This window comes from Nicotiana sylvestris, chromosome 8, assembly GCF_000393655.2.
Source record: "Nicotiana sylvestris chromosome 8, ASM39365v2, whole genome shotgun sequence".
NCBI lineage: Eukaryota > Viridiplantae > Streptophyta > Magnoliopsida > Solanales > Solanaceae > Nicotiana > Nicotiana sylvestris.
Genome location: NC_091064.1, coordinates 30,748,624 through 30,766,521, shown reverse-complemented (window position 1 = coordinate 30,766,521; position 17,898 = coordinate 30,748,624). Strand labels below are relative to the sequence as shown.

At 39.5% G+C, this 17,898-nt stretch overlaps 1 protein-coding gene across 1 annotated transcript; it reads right to left on the bottom strand.

Moving 5' to 3' along the window:
- Positions 1 to 10,698: 10,698 nt before the first annotated feature.
- On the bottom strand, positions 10,699 to 11,951 carry LOC138874857 (uncharacterized). The gene is made up of 3 exons (XM_070153644.1): positions 11,847 to 11,951; positions 11,053 to 11,532; positions 10,699 to 10,905 (listed from the first exon to the last, which is right to left on the bottom strand). The coding sequence occupies exons 1-3, from the start codon at positions 11,949 to 11,951 to the stop codon at positions 10,699 to 10,701; spliced, it is 792 nt and encodes a 263-aa protein (XP_070009745.1).
- Between the last annotated feature and the right edge of the window lie 5,947 nt (positions 11,952 to 17,898).

Below are 17,898 nucleotides of genomic sequence, written 5' to 3'. Positions count from 1 at the left end.
CTGAAGTCCCTGCACGACTTGCTCAGGTGTGCGAGTAGTGGGAGTCTAAGTGCCTCTCCCGACCTGAGAAGTAGTTGTGGCTGTAGTAACTGAAACCACCTAAGCTAGGCTAGTGCATACTGATAGAATCTGAGCCAAGGCCTCATGAAGACCCGGAATCATAATGGGCACAATTGGTGCCTGAGCTGGTGCTGCTGGAGCGCCACAACTGGGACATAATCCTGAATTGGGGCGGTTGGTGGATCTGCAAGTGCTGCCCTAGCTATTGTACAGGCTACACCCCTACCCCTACTGTGACCATGACCGTGTCCTCGGCCTCTAGTGGCCACAGCTGGTGGTACTGGTGGTCGTCCATCCTGACCGGTAGCGTGTGTCCTCACCATCTATGAGAGAATAAAATAAGACAAGTTTAGTACTCGGATCAACAGATTCGCACTACAAGAATTTCAAGAATATGATGTTTTTCCTACAGGTTCTGCAGCCTCTCGAGGATAAATAGAGATGTCTCCCTACCGATCCGCGAGACTCTACTAAACCTGCTCATGATTCGTGAGAACTATGTAACCTAGGCTCTGATACCAACATGTCACGAGCCTAAATCCTGACCCGATCATGATGGCACCTCTCGTGAAGACAAGGTCGGACGGCACAACACCCAATTCATTTTAAACAATTGAAATAACATAAGTAAGTCTTTAACATGATTAAATCTCAAGTAAACAATGAAATAGTACGATTTGCTGAAAAACCAATATAACCCGACATCGGGGTGTCACCAGTCATGAGCCTCTAACACAAGTCTAGAAATATGAAAAGGGACTACACAATATATTACAAAATCTAGTACAAGGGAAATAAATACTGATAAGAGGAAGAAACACTGGGCTACAAACGCCGAGCAGCTACCTAGTGGACTCCGAAATCTACTGGAAGCTATCAACCCTCGCTAGCAGCACCTGAATCTGCACACAAGGTGCAAGGAGTAAAGTGAGTACTCCAACTCAGTGAGTAATAATAATAAATGAAGACTGAGCGATAAGAAATCACATAAAAACACAACAGCATGCTATAGAGAGGCAGAGTAAAACCAGTTAAGTACAATAAAACAGCGAAATCTCATATAACACATTTTTAACAGTTAACCAAGTAAATGGAAGGAAGCTAGATGAGATAAACACATAAAATCTGCCCCTCGGGCACAATACCAACAGAATTAGCCCCTCAGGCAATAACATGGAACAACACCAGCCCATCGGTCTATATCTTATATTACAATGGGTACTCGCGCTCACTGGGGGTGTACAGACTCTGGGAGGGGCCCTTTACGGCCCAAGCACAATATCAAGCCATCTCGTGGCATAATCAATAGGCTCTCGACTTCATATCAACAAGCCATCTCTTGGCGTACAATCTCAGGCCCTCGGCCTCATAATCATAAATTAGTGTATCACTACTGTGGCGTGCAGCCCGATCCAAAAGTATCCTCACAACACAGGCCTTCGACCTTACTCAGTCAGAATCTCTCTAAAAGCCACTCGGGCACAGTAAAAATATGATACTCAGCCTAAAATATCATTTACAGTATTAAAACAGAGTAAACATGGCTGAGTTATGAAAACAATATAATATGGCATGACTGAGCATAGATATAAAATCAAAACAGTGAGGAAATAGCAGTAAAATCCCTTAAGGGTCCAAATAGTTGGCACGATGCCCAAATATGGCATTCAGCCCAAAACATGATGATAGCAAACAGTTTTCAATCAAATACACGGTAAAATAGTCATTCGGGATGGACTAAGTCACAATCCCCAATGGTGCACGACCCACGCTTGTCATCTAGTGTGTGCGTCACCTTGATATAGCACAACTATGTGAAATCCGGGGTTTCATACACTCAGGACAACATTTAAAATCATTACTCACCTCAATCTGGTCCAAACTCTAGCCCATGATGCCTTTGCCCCTCGAATCGGCCTCAACTCGTGTCGAATCTATCCAAAATTAGAATCACAACGTCAAAATAGGCTAAGGGAACGAAGCCCATGCGAAAATAATCAATTTACAACATAAATCCCGATATTAACCAAAACCCGACCCCCGGGCCTCCGTCTCGGAATTAGATAAAATTTACATCTATAGATTCCTTATCTCCCCACGAGTGCATACATATCAAAAGTCCCAAAATCCGACCACAAATGGCCCCTCAAATCCTCAAGTCAAGGTCTCCAATACCAAGTCCTAGTTTCCCAATTTTTAACTCTTAATTTCCATAATTACAGCTCTAATCCGTGAAATAATACCATAGAAACGAGTTTTAGGTTCAACAATCTTGCCTCCAGATGTTATCCCTTGAATCCCTCTTCAAAATCTCCCAAAATGCTCCAAAACCGACTTGAAATGGTCAAGAACAACTCAAAAATCGCAAAGGAATTCTTTTATACCTTCTAGCCTAGGCTTTTCGCACCTCTGGTCCAGCACTCGCTCCTGTGATACTGCTTTTGCGGTCCCAAGCGCCGCTTCTGCGGTCATCACTTAAACCTTCAACTTTCGCATCCGCGATGCACAACTCGCACCTGCGCCATCGCAGGTGCAAATCTCAACCGCTTCTGTGGTTTCTGCCTTCCTTGGCCCCCTTTCCCTTCTGCGACTGGTCTTTCGCATCTGCGGAAGTCGCACCTGCGGCCCCCCAACCGCAGTTGCGGTTATGACAACAGACTTAGCTTTAGTTGCTACCTCCATCTTCCAAACCTTCCGCCAACCATCCGAAATCACCCCGAAGCCCCCGGGACCTCGACCAAAAGCATAACCAAGTCACATACCACCATCCAAACTTATAACAATCTTCAAAATACCTCAAACAACATCGAATCAACCAAAACACATCTGATTCAAGCCTAAGATTCTCAAAATCTTCTGAATTACGCTTTTGATCAAAAAGTCTACAAACCACGTCCGAATGAACTAAAATTTTGCACACACATCCCAAATGACACCACGGACCTACTGCAACTTCTAGAATTCCATTCCAACCCCTATATCAAAATCTCACCTATCAACCGAAAAACATCAAAATTCCAATTTCGCCAATTCAAGCCTAAATCTACTCCGTACCTCCAAAACACATTCTGATCACGCTCCTAAGTCTCAAATCACCTCCCAAAGCTATTCGAATCATCAGAACTCATATCCGAGCCCTTTAACACATAAGTCAACATTCAGTTGACTTTTCCAACTTAAGCTTACTCAAAAGAGATTAAGTGTCTCAAACCTTACCAAAACCTATCCGAACCCGAGCCAACCAACCGGATCACACATATAACTGATAAACAAAGCAATAAGAAGCAGAAATGGGAAAACAGAGTGATAACTCATGAAATGACCGGCCGGGTCGTTACAAGGCCGATCTCAATTATGAAGTAGTCTAATAAAGAAGCGAGAGAAATATTTAATAGGGATTGGGGGTCCTAAATTTTTATCCTAAAGGATTACCCTGTGTAACATAAATAATACTTCGTAATTCCCTCGAGTCAGGGTGTTACTCATATTATTCAGCGGGCACAGACTATCATCTCCTGCTACCCGATTACTATCTTTGAGTTTTTACTTAAAGCGCTACAATAAATTCTAACTCGTACCATATGTGTGCACTACCCTTCCCTTACCTATGGTCTTGGAGGCATTGGGACCTCTATATTGGTATGGTTCTAGACTTAACTTATGTTTCTCAAAATTGTAAAATTAAGCGACATACAAAATACATTGGACTTTTCGTGCAAGAGTAGATAAAGGCTCAATTTAGCCTCTATAAGGCAGCAAATGCATGCAAAACATATTATGTATTGACAGTTTAATCATTTAAGGACATTGGATCCTATAGACATGATTTCTACATGATTCTGGATTTTTAAACATGCTAACAGTAATTTCTGAGCGATCCTATAATTGACTACTGATTTCAATTAGAGCAGTTTGAATCTATAGGCAAGTTATCTAAGCGTTTTATGCAGTAACTAACAGTGGTGATTACTGGATTATATTCAGAATTGGTTAACTGAGTTCTATAGGCATGATTTCTAGCAATAACGGTTAACCCAGCGTGGATGACTGTTAAAGAAATAAGTAAAGCAATTAATTAACTGGTTCACATCCAATAAGCATGATTTCAATAATTAAACTGATTTTAGATCCTATAGGCATGATCTCTAAAATTAAACTGATATTAGTTCATATAGGCATGGTTTGTATCATTGAACCGACTTTAATCCGATAGGCATACTTTCTAGAATTGATCAGTACATAAGCAGGAATTTATACACATTGAGCCAGAAAACAATTAAGCAAAATGTTGATCCTATGGGCATGGTTGCTAACATACAATTACTGGATAAATTGATACACCTAAAGGCAGGTTTTTAATAAATCATAACGTTTGTTTTATAGGAAGGATTTCTAACATGTGAACACAACATAGAACCTATAGGCAGTATTTCTAACACACAAAAACATAACATGGAACTTATAAGCAGAATTAACAACACAAATAGAGATCATATAGGCAGGATTTCTAGCCAACCTTTCAAATGAAAATAAGAAACCCTTCCCAATTTACTAAATACCCTAGAATTGTTTGTTACAAAATTATTACAAACCAGATTAACGAATGAATTACATAATAATGGAATAACCTATAAAGAGCCTACAACAGGACCAAATACACCGGGGCAACCGAAGTCTTCAACTCACAGCATCTCCAAAGCCCATGTTCATTAGTACAACATGACCAATGCTGAGTGATTCACCCATATTTCAAAGATAAGCATACAGAGCCCAAATCTCTAGTGTGCCAGAGTTGCCAAGGGCATCAAGAACCTATGGCAGTGCTCACACTAGAGAAGAATGATGAGAACAGTTCAAGGAACACTATGGACCAAATCCTGGTGTGTCAAAGTTCACGAGGGTCTCATAGGAACCCTGAGCAGTGCTCACACCAGGAAAACCAAGGGACAAGGCCAAGATTACTTTGGCTTTTAGCCAACAGGGATTAGAACTCAGGATAGTGTAAAACAAGATTGGGAAACATGTTTAAGGACAGAATCACACATATAACAGAGGCAAACACATCGAAATTAAGCAGACCTTAAATTAACAAGTTTGAAACAGGCTGATAAAGAACATTTTTTAAACATGCTTTACAAAGGCAATAAAGAGTTCAGATTTGGATAAGTCATATGAAATCCATCATGAATCAATAGGCATATTGGTTATCAATAAAGTATTAACAAAGCGGATGCAGCATGGTGGGCACAAGATCAAGTGAATATATGACAACAAACTTAGCAATAAACTAACGAGTTTACATGATGAATCAGTGTCACAAACACAATTTCATACCAAATGTCAGTCTTAAGTTACACACATTCACACAAGTTCATCAATTAATTCTTGGAGTTTAAACATGTCTAAAGCACATAGAGCAATGAATCTAATAATCTTAGCATATTGGACGAGTGACACAGTAGGGAGGTTTCAATAACTTACCTGTTTAGATGAAACAGAAAGAAGCTAGGTAATGCAGCAATGATTATCAACAGCAGTAAACAACAAGAAGGTTTCTGGCCTTGGCTTCCAGTCGGCCAAGAATTAAAGTAGAGTTGAATATAGTATATATTGCTTCAGTAGTGAGAGATACTCTTCTTTAGGGGAACGTGATGAGAGGTTTAAATAGCAATGTACTAGGCACATAAATATGGCAATAATCAATCAAGGAAACATCTAATAGTCAACTAAGGGAAGAAAACTCAGAACCTTATTTAAGGTAAGCCAGAAGTAACAAGTGCATAGACGAGTAAAACATAGAATCAGAGATTTTAACACAGTAATTAAGGACTTGAATAAGTTCAAGCAATCAAAGACTCCTAAGTGTAGGTTAAGTGGAATTGGTCAACATTTAACGGCAAGAATCACAAAACATATAGATAGCATCACCAAAGGAAACAATGAAAGAAAGAATCGAAAACCCTAACTGTTAGGGTAAGTAAAAATTTGTCAAAAATTAATGCCGAGAGTTATAATAAATATGCATAGACACATATAGACGGGAATGACTAAAGATTGAACCAGGTTTGGCCCGATTTCAAAGAATCAAAACCCTATTTTAAGGGTAAGTAAAGATAAGTTAGAAATATCTAAGAAAAATCATAATAGAGATGCACATAGATAGATATACAAAAACATTACAGAAAAACATTTAACTAAAAATAGAAAAATTATAACAGATCTTGAAAGATCTAAACCCTAGCTTTAAGATAAATGAAGAATCGAGAAAATCTCAGAGATTCATACCATAAAGAAATGAAAAATGAACATAGATGCAAAGATCTGAACTAGATTTGGTTCAAAATAGGAGAGATCTTCTTGCCATGTTAGGAAAGCAATTATGTAACATCATAAATGGGTAGCCAGTAAAGAGGATAGGTCAATAAGGTAAAGGGGTTATCGATTAATTCCATTTTGGGTTGGAATCGGAGAGATTTGTGAGATGACGACGCTAGGGTTTTGACAGGAGAAGAAGAAGAGATGAGAGAATACAGAGGCAGCGGGTTTGGGTGAATGAAAGTTAGGGTTAGGGGTTTGGTTAATTAAAATAGGAAAAAGGGATGTTGGCCATTGATCTTGAAATATCAACGACTAGGATTTAAAGGTGATCGGGGCAGGGTTATAATAGACGGGTATCAACCAGGTTTAGCGGGTTGGGTTAATTGATTTGGGTTGGGTATTTTGGGCTGGTGTATAGGGGTGTTGGACTTAGGAGTTTAAGTAGTTGGACTGGGGTAGTCCGAAAATAATTAAGAAAAGGGCTAGATTATAAATACCTATTTTAACCAATAAATAATTTATAAAAAATAATAAATAAATAACAAAAATATCACTTACGCATGAAAAAATAATTTAAAATAATTAATTAACATAATAAAAATATAAAAAGTTATTTTCTGCATAAATAATGCAATTATGCACATATATGGGCTATTATTGTAAAATACGTAATTTAGTCTAAGGATACAAATATGATTATACTAAATGCATTAAAAATATTTAAAGCATAATATGGATATAAATGAGGAAAATTAAATGAAAAATCATCATAAAAATTATTTGAGATGCATTTAATAATTATTTATATGATAAAAATGCCGGAATAAATTGATTAAAAGTCTTTAAAAATTATAGAAAATTATAAAAAATGCTTGTATACATTTATAAACCAATTGATGGTGCATGTGCAATATTTTGAAAGTATATATATATATATATTTGGAAAATATGAAGGAAATATGCAGGAATAAATTGATTAAAAGTCTTTAAAAATTATAGAAAATTATGAAAAATGCTTGTATACATTTATAAACCAAGTGATGGTGCATGTGCACTATTTTGAAAGTATATATATATATATAATATATATATATTTGGAAAATATGAGGGAAAAATTGGGTATCAACAGCTGCAACAGCTGCCCCTCTTTACTCGGGAAGGATGAAAGAGTTGTGGGGTAAACAAATAATGACGGATTTTGACCGAATGGGGTGTTTTGAAAAATATAGGCCGCACCTAGGTCTCTGAGCTTCCTATATATCCCTGGTTTTACAAGAATCAGGCCGGGTGTAGTTCTGGACCCAACGGTGAATGAAACCGATAGAATTGTTATAGGAATGATCGTGTGTTTCAGAAAGGGTTCTTTTGGGAAGGATAGTATCGGATGGATTTATGCGGAGTTATGAATGTGAACCTAAAATATAACGGATGTATCACGTGGCATTTATCTAAACGGTCATGGAGTAAAGGCGAGTAATTGATGGGTGTCGGTTATGTCCGTAATAATGGTCGGGTGTGAATGGTATATGCGGAAAGCGGAGCAAAGGTTGCTCCTCTTTGAAGAACGGTTAACTCCTGAATTACCTGCAAAACTTAAAAAGACAATGCCTGCAAATATATATGGATTATTGCGAGAATTTAAACATGATGCAAATTCCCTTTGGATCATGAAGGTTGTCCTTGGACGATGAGGATGATGTCTTTAGACCATGACCTTTCGGGCCATGAATCATGAGATAAGGGATTCACAGGACATGAAATGATGTTCTCGGGCCATGAGAATGGTGCCTCTGAACTATGACGCCTTTTAATAATGATGTGCAATATTGAGAGATCCTCAGGCCATGACATGGTGTCTTCAGGCTATAAGGATGATGCCTTCGGACTTTGATGCCTTCAGACAGAGATATGGTGATGCATCATATGTGAAAAACAAGACAAAGCTTAGTCTTGTATATGATCGGGACAGAACTTAGCCCCGGAAAAGGTGAAATAATGCTAAGTTTCTGATAGGGTAACGTTTAATCATTAGACATGGAAAGGCAGAGCTTAGCCTTATACAGATGGGGAGGCAATGCTTACCCTCATGGGATAAAGGGGAGAAAGTGATTAGTCTCATGAAAGGAAAGGCAGTGCCTAGCCTTATGCAATTAAGGAGGCAAGGCTTAGCCTCATGCAAGATTCGATACAGTGCTTAGTCTCATATGATGGAAGGCAGTGCTTAGCCTTATGTAAGAAAAGTGAGGCAGGGCTTATCCTCATGTAAGAATTAAGACAGAGCTTAGTCTAATGCGAAGAGAAGGCAATGCTTAGCTTCATGCAAGTGAGGAGGCAAGTCTTAGCCTCATGCAAGAAAAGGGAGACAGGGCTTAGTCTCATGCAGTATTTGAGACAGAGCTTAGTCTCATGCAAAGTGAAGGCAATGCTTAGACTTATGAAAATAGGGACGCAGGCTTAGTCCCATGCAAGAATTGAGACAGAGCTTAGTTTCATGCAAAGAGAAGGCAATGCTTAGCCTTATGTAAGTGAGGAGGCAAGGCTTAACCTCATTCAAGAAAATGGAGACATGGCTTAGTCTCATACGGGATTTGTGACAGAGCTTAGTCTCATGCAAAGAGAAGGCAATGCTTAGCCTTATGCAAATAGGGAGGTAGGGCTTAGCCTCATGCAAGAATTGAGACAGAGCTTAGTCTCATGCACAGAGAAGGCAATGCTTAATCTTGTGCAAGTGAGGAGACATGGCTTAGCCTCATGCAAGATTTGAGACAATGCTTAGTCTCATGCAATGAACAAAGAGCAAATAGGAGAATAATATTTCTTAGCTAGAGATATATTTGTGCTTGGCGGTCCGGTTGTTATGAAGGTAATGATTTTAAGGCGCACATACTTGTGATTATTCCTTGTTCCTGCATCCAAAGAAAAATGTGAGTTTTGCGGGGGAGGTTGGTTTGTACTTTTGTCTGCTTGTTTTTCTTTGCTTTGAGGGTCCTCCTTAAACTTCTGTCCCAATTTCTGTTATGGGAAAATGATAAATTTATTGAGATGTGACCGAACCCATAGGGCTGCCTACGTATCCCCTCTTAAACGGGAATCAGGTCAAGCGTAGTTCAGTTACATCAAATGAAGAAATGTAAACAATTTAAATATAGTATCTCTTGACTGTGATCGTATTGATAGGCTTTGGCCAATTTTCCCAGTCCTTTTCTGCAAGTATGAGTGCTCCTCCTATTAGTACCCTGTAAACCATGTAAGGACCTTGCCAATTGGGTGAAAATTTTCCTTTGGCTTCATCTTGATGTGGAAAGATCTACTTCAACACCAGTTACCCCGGTGTGAACTGTCTTGGTTTGACCCTTTTGTTGAAAGCTCTGGACATTCTATTCTGATAAAGTTGACCATGACGCACTGCATTCATTCTTTTTCCATCTATGAGGGCTAATTGATCATAGCGACTCCTTATCCATTCTGCATCATTGAGTTCTGCTTCTTGTATGATCCTTAAAGAAGGAATTTCTACCTTGGCAGGAATGACAGCTTCGGTACCATAAACCAGCAAATAGGGAGTTGCTCCGATTGATGTGCGGACTATGGTACGGTATCCCAATAAGGCAAATGGTAACTTCTCATGCCATTTCTTGTGATTCTCCACCATTTTACTTAGTATCTTCTTGATATTTTTGTTGGCAGCTTCCACAGCTCAGTTCATTTTAGGCATGTATGTTGTGGAGTTTTTATGTTTCATTTTGAAAGTTTCACACATGGCTTTCATCAGATCACTATTGAGATTGGCGACATTATCAGTGATGATGGACTCGGGAACCTCGAATCGACAAACAATACGATCCCTAACAAAATCTTTGATGATTTTCTTGGTAACAGCTTTGTAAGATGCAGCTTCAACCCACTTAGTGAAGTAATGGATGGCCACTAAAATAAACTTCTGCCCGTTCAAAGCAGTGGGTTAGATTGGACCAATGACATCCATCCCCAAGCGTCAAAAGGCCAAGGTGCACTTGTCGCATTGAATTTGTTTGGCGTCATTCGTATCATATCTGCATATACCTAGCGTTTGTGGCATTTCTAGACATACCGGATGCAGTCTGTTTCCATAGTCATCCAAAAGTATCGGGCTCTGAGTATCTTCTTGGCTAGAACAAAATCGTTCATATGTGGACCGCAGGTTCCGACATGTATTTCCTCGAGCTATTTGGAAGCTTCTTTGGTGTCAACACACCTTAATAGTCCTAGATCAGGTGTTCTTCTATACAAAATTCCTCTGCTTTGGAACAAGTGATTGGACAGCCTCTGTAGTGTGCATTTCTATGTACGGTTCGCCTGCTCTATGTACATTCCTTTTGCTAAATATTCCTTGATGTCACGGAACCATGGATTTCCATCTGTTTCTTCTTCGACATGAGCACAATATGTCGGCTGATTGTGGATCCTCACAGGAATGGGATCGATGAAATTCTTATCAGGATGTTGTATCATTGAGGACAAGGTGGCCAATGTATTTGCAAATTCATTCTAGATTCTGGGGACAGGACGGAAGTCTATCTTTGTGAACCTCTTCCTCAACTCTTGTACGTGATATAGATATGCCAGTATCTTGGTATTTTTCATAGCCCATTCTCCTTGTACCCGATGCACCAGTAGGTCTAAGTCACCGATTACCAGTAGTTCCTGAACATTCATGTCGACAGCCAAGTTGAGCCCTAATATGCAGGCTTCATACTCACCAATATTATTGGTGCATGGAAACCTATGTTTTGTAGACACCGGGTAGTGCTGACCAGTTTCTGATACCAAGACGGCTCTGATACTGACTTCCTTGAAATTTACAGCTCCGTCGAAAAATATTCTCCAACCATCGTAGGCTTCAGCAATGTCTTCTCCTATGAACGACACTTCTTCATCAGGAAAATACATTTTCAGTGGTTTGTATTCTCCTCTTATAGAATTTTTGGTAAGATGATCTACCAACACTTGTCCTTTGACTGCCTTCTGAGTTATATAGATGATATCAAACTCACTCAGCAATATTTGCCACTTGGCTAGCTTCAAGATAGGCATACGCTCCTGAAAGATGTACTTTAGAGGATCCATCCTTGATATAAGGTATGTGGTATAGGCACAGAAGTAGTGCCTCAATTTCTGAGTTGTCCATATTAGAACACAATAGGAACATTCCAGTAGAGAGTAATGTGCTTCATAAGGTGTGAAATTATTACTCAAGTAATATATGGCTTGCTCCTTTCTTCAGTCTCATCATGTTGTCCCAAAACACAACTGAAAGCCCCATCTAATATAGAGAGGTAGAGTAGCAGTGGCCTACCAGGCTATGGTGGGACTCGGACTAGTGGTGTGGATAGGTATTCCTTGATTTTGTCAAAAGCCTTCTGACAATCCTCCGTCCAACTGGTTGCAGCATCCTACTTCAACATTTTGAAGATTGGTTCATATATTACCGTGGACTGTGCTATGAAGCGGCTGATGTAATTGACGCATCCCAGAAAACTCATCACGTCATGCTTGTTCTTTGGTGGTGGTAATTCTTGGATAGCTTTAACCATTGACGGGTCCAACTCGATTCCTCGACGGCTGACGATGAATCCCAGCAATTGTTCGATAGGAACCCCGAATGCACAATTTGCTGGTTCGGTTTTAAATTGTATTTCTATAGCCGGTCAAAGAACTTCCTCAAGTCTGTTATGTGATCTGTGACTTTCTTGGATTTGATGATGATGTTGTCAACATATACCTCTATTTCTTGTGTATAATACCATGGATGATGTTCGTCATGGCCCTCATAGGTGGCCCCAGCATTCTTCAGACCGAATGGCATCATTTTGTAGTAATACACCCCCCATGGTGTAATCAAAGCTATTTTCTCTATGTCTTCTTCGTCCATCCAAATCTGATAATAACCCGCGAAGCAATCTACAAAGGATTGGAGCTCATGCTTGACACAATTATCAATTAGAATATGTATGTTTGGTAGTGGGAAATCGTCATTGGGACTTGATCTGTTTAAATCCCGATAGTCAACACACACCTTGACTTTCCCATATTTCTCCGGAACCGGTACAATGTTGGCTAAACAGGTTGGGTAGTCAACAACACTGAGGACTTTGGCTTTGATCTGCTTAATGACTTCCTCCTTGACTTTTAAGCTCATGTCTGGTTTGAACTTTCTGAGTTTCTACTTTACCGGTGGACACATTGCATTGGTAGGCAACTTATAAGCCACAATGGATGTGCTCACACCGATCATGTCATCATATGAACAACTTTCAGGAAACGAGTGTATTTTTTCTTCTATGACGGCAGCAGGTGAATACTTATGCGAGTTTCTTTGATGGTTTCAAAATCTCCCAAATTGACTATTTCGATTTTGTCTAGGTTGGACTTAGGTTTATTCTAAAAATTCTCAACTTCTCTGATAACTTCCTCGAGTATCTCATCTTCTTCTTCCGAGTCACTATCCTTATGTTGCGTTGTCTTATTGCATGTCACCATCGTTGGTTCATCAAGGTAAGAAATAGTAATGTTGTTGAAGAAACATATGAAAGATAACGATAATAAAACATCAAATTATTTGATAAATGCTGAAATGTTAAACAAAATATCGTCAAGATAACTTCAAAATAATGTTTTCCAAAAATAAATACTGAAAAAAGATGTTTTAAAACAAAATGCTCAAAAGACTTATTTTTCAAATGACATTAGTAGCCATGCTACCCCGGGACTCATCTGGGCCTGGATGGTGTGGCGGACCAGTTCTTGAGAAATGCTCCCCTCTCCACCATCTGAATGATAAGGCCTTCTTCCTCCTCCTTCTCAACTATCACATTGAAATCCATATCTTCATCTTCTAAGAATAGATTCCTTAGCCCAGCCAAAGCTTCTTCTTCTTCGGATCCCCATATTGTATCGGCCTGATGGAAGGTCTGACTCAGATGCGGCATTTGATTCTTAAGAGGGTAATAGAGATTACGCCATGTGTCACGACCCAAACTAGAGGGCCATGACTAGCACCCGACCATACTTGCCGAGCACCAACGTACATTTCATCTAACCTTCTTTATTATCTTTTAGGGCTGACGAGATCAATATAAATAATAGACATGGATCATGGACAACCAACCATAAAATATGATAGCATGAACATACATAACATGGGATGACCAGACAATCAAGAAACTATATATATATATATATGGTACGAGCTACCACGCTACCATGAAAGACTATACAACAAAAACCAGCCGACAAGGCATACCAAACTATACATGAGTCGACACCTGTCTATGAGCCTCTAAAGGAACATAAGTGCTGCAACATAGCCGGAATAGGGCCCCAACATACCCATAATGTCTATAACAAAAAATGCATACCAAGACCGCGGCAAGTCCGGAGAAGGGATCTCGCCAATCACCGCTGAACTGGACAGCCTACTGTGGTGGGGGAGCTGCACATGCCTGTCTATCAGGACCTGTAGCACGACATGCAGCGTCCACAAACAAAAGGACGTCAGTACGAATAAAGTACTGAGTATGTAAGGCAAGGAACCATAAATACGATCAGTAATGTAAGCAAGGATAGAGAATATACAACCTGTAACATCTTAGTACCTCTGAGGGCTACTTACATGAAATGCATGATACATATGTATAAATACATAAACCTTTAAAGCATTCGCCTCTATGGGCATCATCATCATCATATCGTACCCGGCCATAATAGGCTCGGTAGAATCGTACCCGGCCACGTGGAGCTCGGTAAAACCCAACTGATCAGTGGTTGCACAATAGGTGCCGTACCCGGCCAACTATAGCGTGGCTCGGTAGAGTAAAATAGATACATATATATAATGCATGCTCGACTCATGGAATCACATTCTAAACCTTTCGGAGTGACGTAAGGTCGGTATCCTCTGTACACGTTATTAGGACTAACTCTTCACTATGAACCTTATAAGAATCAGGAAGTACCAACAACATTGATAACATAAGAATAAGAGAAGCAACATTAACATCAATCGTTCCATAAGAGGGAAAGCAATGTAAGTACTGCTAGCTTCTAAGAGTAGAGTATCTTTGGAAGCTCGTTCATTACATTATGTACAATCGGAGTCATGCAAAAGAAGAAAAGGGATAGCCTCACATACCTTGTATATACTGCCCCAATTGCAAGCTATGCAATTGTCACAACTCCTTAGTCTACAATAAGAGAAACGATACTATCGTTATCATTTAAGCGTCATAACTATTACGTATCGATCACAACCTATTTTACGTTGAAACGGATAGCACCTCCCCTATATATATGACTTCACACCATTCAAAAGAATCACCAAACAGCCCAAACAACATCAATAATAAACATATTGAGCCTCCCAAAACAGTCCACGCACAACCTAATTACATCATACATACGACGGCCACCGTAGTCGTGTCAAACGACCCGGAAATGTTACGAATAACTATAAGCCCACAACCCTACATATATATGGTGTTTATACACACCCTTCCACCTCCAAAATTCCACAAAATATTAGTAAAACATGCAGCCCAAAAACAACACAAAACAGTCCACAAAACAGTACGCTACAAGTGAATAACTCGAACTCACGGCTTCCGATCACCGTCCCGTGAGTTCTTACATGTATAGAAAGAATTACCATGAATTCACAGCAGAGAAAAATGTATGAAAGATGGCAGTAACTTACCTTACTTTTTAGATAACTCAGCACTTCCCTTGGTTCTTCAAACTCTAGATTTTACCTTCAAATAGAACTTGAAAGAGAGGGAAAATCGATTAGGGTTTGTGTGGAATTTTTGGGGAGGCGTTGCAGGGGTTAACTTTGGTTTTGGGGGTATGAAATATGGATGAAATAACTGAGTTCATAACCCCTTAAAAGTCCTCTCTTGGCCGACTTAGGTCTTTTAATTTTGTCCTATCATTTTGGCAAGTAGGTAATGCACCTACTTGTCATCTACCAATCTGCGCAGGCTTGCAAAAATATGAATATCTCTATACTCCGAGATCGTATTGACAAACGGTGTAATGAGTTGGAAGCTAGACTCATAGATATTTAATTTGGTGGGTAGATAACCCCGTAATTCCTTATAAATTGGGAGAAAAGCTTAGAAACATTTGACCTAATGTTTAAGTAAAAGTATGAACCTAAGTTGCGACAACGTTTGTCGACTTTTGTTTCACAACTCAGTTGACTTCAAGACTTATGATACGGATATTATATGATTCAAATACCTTAATACATGACCTCTTGAGTGTATTAAGAACCTCTAGGTTTACTTGAAAATACGAGTTACAACATCCTTGATTCGTTTAATTTCTAATACTTGTTAATCACCCTTATATCACTTAAGAACAATAGGATTAACTTCTTATCATCTCAAAGGTAATTCCTTCTTGGATTTATGTTAACTAATATATGGCATGAACTAACGCGTGTGGATATAGGTTATAACACCCTTCCCCCCTTAGGAACATTCGTCCTCGAATGCAAGGGATCATGGGGAGTTTAAATCGTCGTGGATTCCGGCCAAGTTTCTCCATAAATAGAGGACAAACTTGCAAGCAGTTAACTCAACGTATGGCCTTACAAGAATATGCAAAGCATTATGGACATGTACATTATCTGCATATCGCCAGTTTGTATTAAGGAAGAGTATTCTCAAGTTATTGCTTACCGCATAGAGCCATTTCACCTTCCAATGTAACATGTGCTCCACCAGCATCCTTGTTATCTTTATTCTGGAAAAGGTACGGGTATTTAGACTTCATATCCTCTTCTGCTTTCCATGTTATTTCTTCTATATTCTTGTTCCTCCATAATACTTTGATGGAAGCTACATTTTTTGTTCTCAACTTGCGGACTTGTCGATCTAATATAGCCACTGGCACTTCTTCATATGATAGGTCCTCTATAACCTGTAGATCTTTGATAGGGATGACTCAAGAAGGGTCTCCAATACATTTCCTCAACATAGATACATGGAATACCGGGTGGACAGATTCAAATTTGGATGGCAATTCTAACTCATAAGCAACATGTCCAATCCGTCGAAGAATTTTATACGGCCCGATATACCTTGGACTCAGCTTACCTTTCTTCCTAAAATGCATAATACCCTTCATTGGTGAGATCCTCAGGAAAACCCAATCACCAACCTCAAACTCCAAATCACGACGTCGGACATTGGAATAAGATTTTTGCCTGCTTTGTGCCATCCTCAATCGCTCTTGTATCACTTTCACCTTCTCAATAGCTTGGTGAATCAAATCTGGCCCATATAATTCTGTTTCACCGACTTCGAACCATCCAACTGGTGATCTACATCTTCTCCCGTATAGTGCCTCGTATGGGGCCATTTTAATACTGGAATGGTAGCTATTATTGTAGGCGAATTCTATGAGTGGAAGATGGTCATACCAATTTCCCTTAAAATCTAGAAAACATGCTCGTAACATATCTTCTAGTGTCTGAATGGTACGTTCAGCCTGTCCATCAGTCTGCACATGAAATGCAGTGCTGAGATTCACTTGTGTGCCTAAACCCTTCTGAAAAGACCTCCAAAAGTTAGCTGTAAATTGACCTCCTCGGTCTAATATAATAGATACCGGCACACCATGAAGCCTAACAATCTCCTTGATATATAACTTCGCATAATCTTCAACCGTGTAAGTTGTCTTAACTGGTAGAAAATGGGCACATTTTGTAAGTCAATCAATTATCACCCAGATGGAGTCAAACTTATGATAAGAATGAGGTAATCTAATAATGAAGTCCATATTAATCACCTCCCATTTCCAAGTCGGAATCTCTATATTCTGAAGCAATCCACCGGGTTTCTGATGTTCAATCTTTACTTGTTGACAATTGGGACACTGGGCTACAAATTCTGCAATAGACTTCTTCATGTTATCCCACCAATACTGCTCCTTGACATCATGATACATCTTTGTCGAGCCGGGATGGATGGAATATCGGGATTGATGAATCTCATTCATAATCTTCTCTCGCAACCCTGCCACATTAGGCACACATAATCGGCCCTGGTATCTCAGTGCCCCATCTCTTCCGATCTCAAAAGCCATACTTTTACACTGCTGAATGCTCTCTCTTAATCATACAAAGATAGGATCTTCATATTGCCGTGCTTTTACTTCGGCTACCAAAGATGATTCTGATGTATTCTGTACAGTAACACCTCCGTCATCAGAGTCTAACAATCTGATTCTCATATTGGCTAGCTGGTGAAGCTCTTTAGTCAACCCCCATCTACCTGCCTCAATATGTACTAAGCTTCCCATTGATTTACGGCTGAGAGCATCTGCCACAATATTGGCTTTACCGGGATGATACAATATCTCGACGTCGTAGTCTTTCAGTAATTCAATCCACCTACGATGCCTCAAATTCAACTCTTTCTGCTTGAAGATGTATTGTAACTCCTATGATCTGTGTAGATGTCAACATGGACGCCGTAT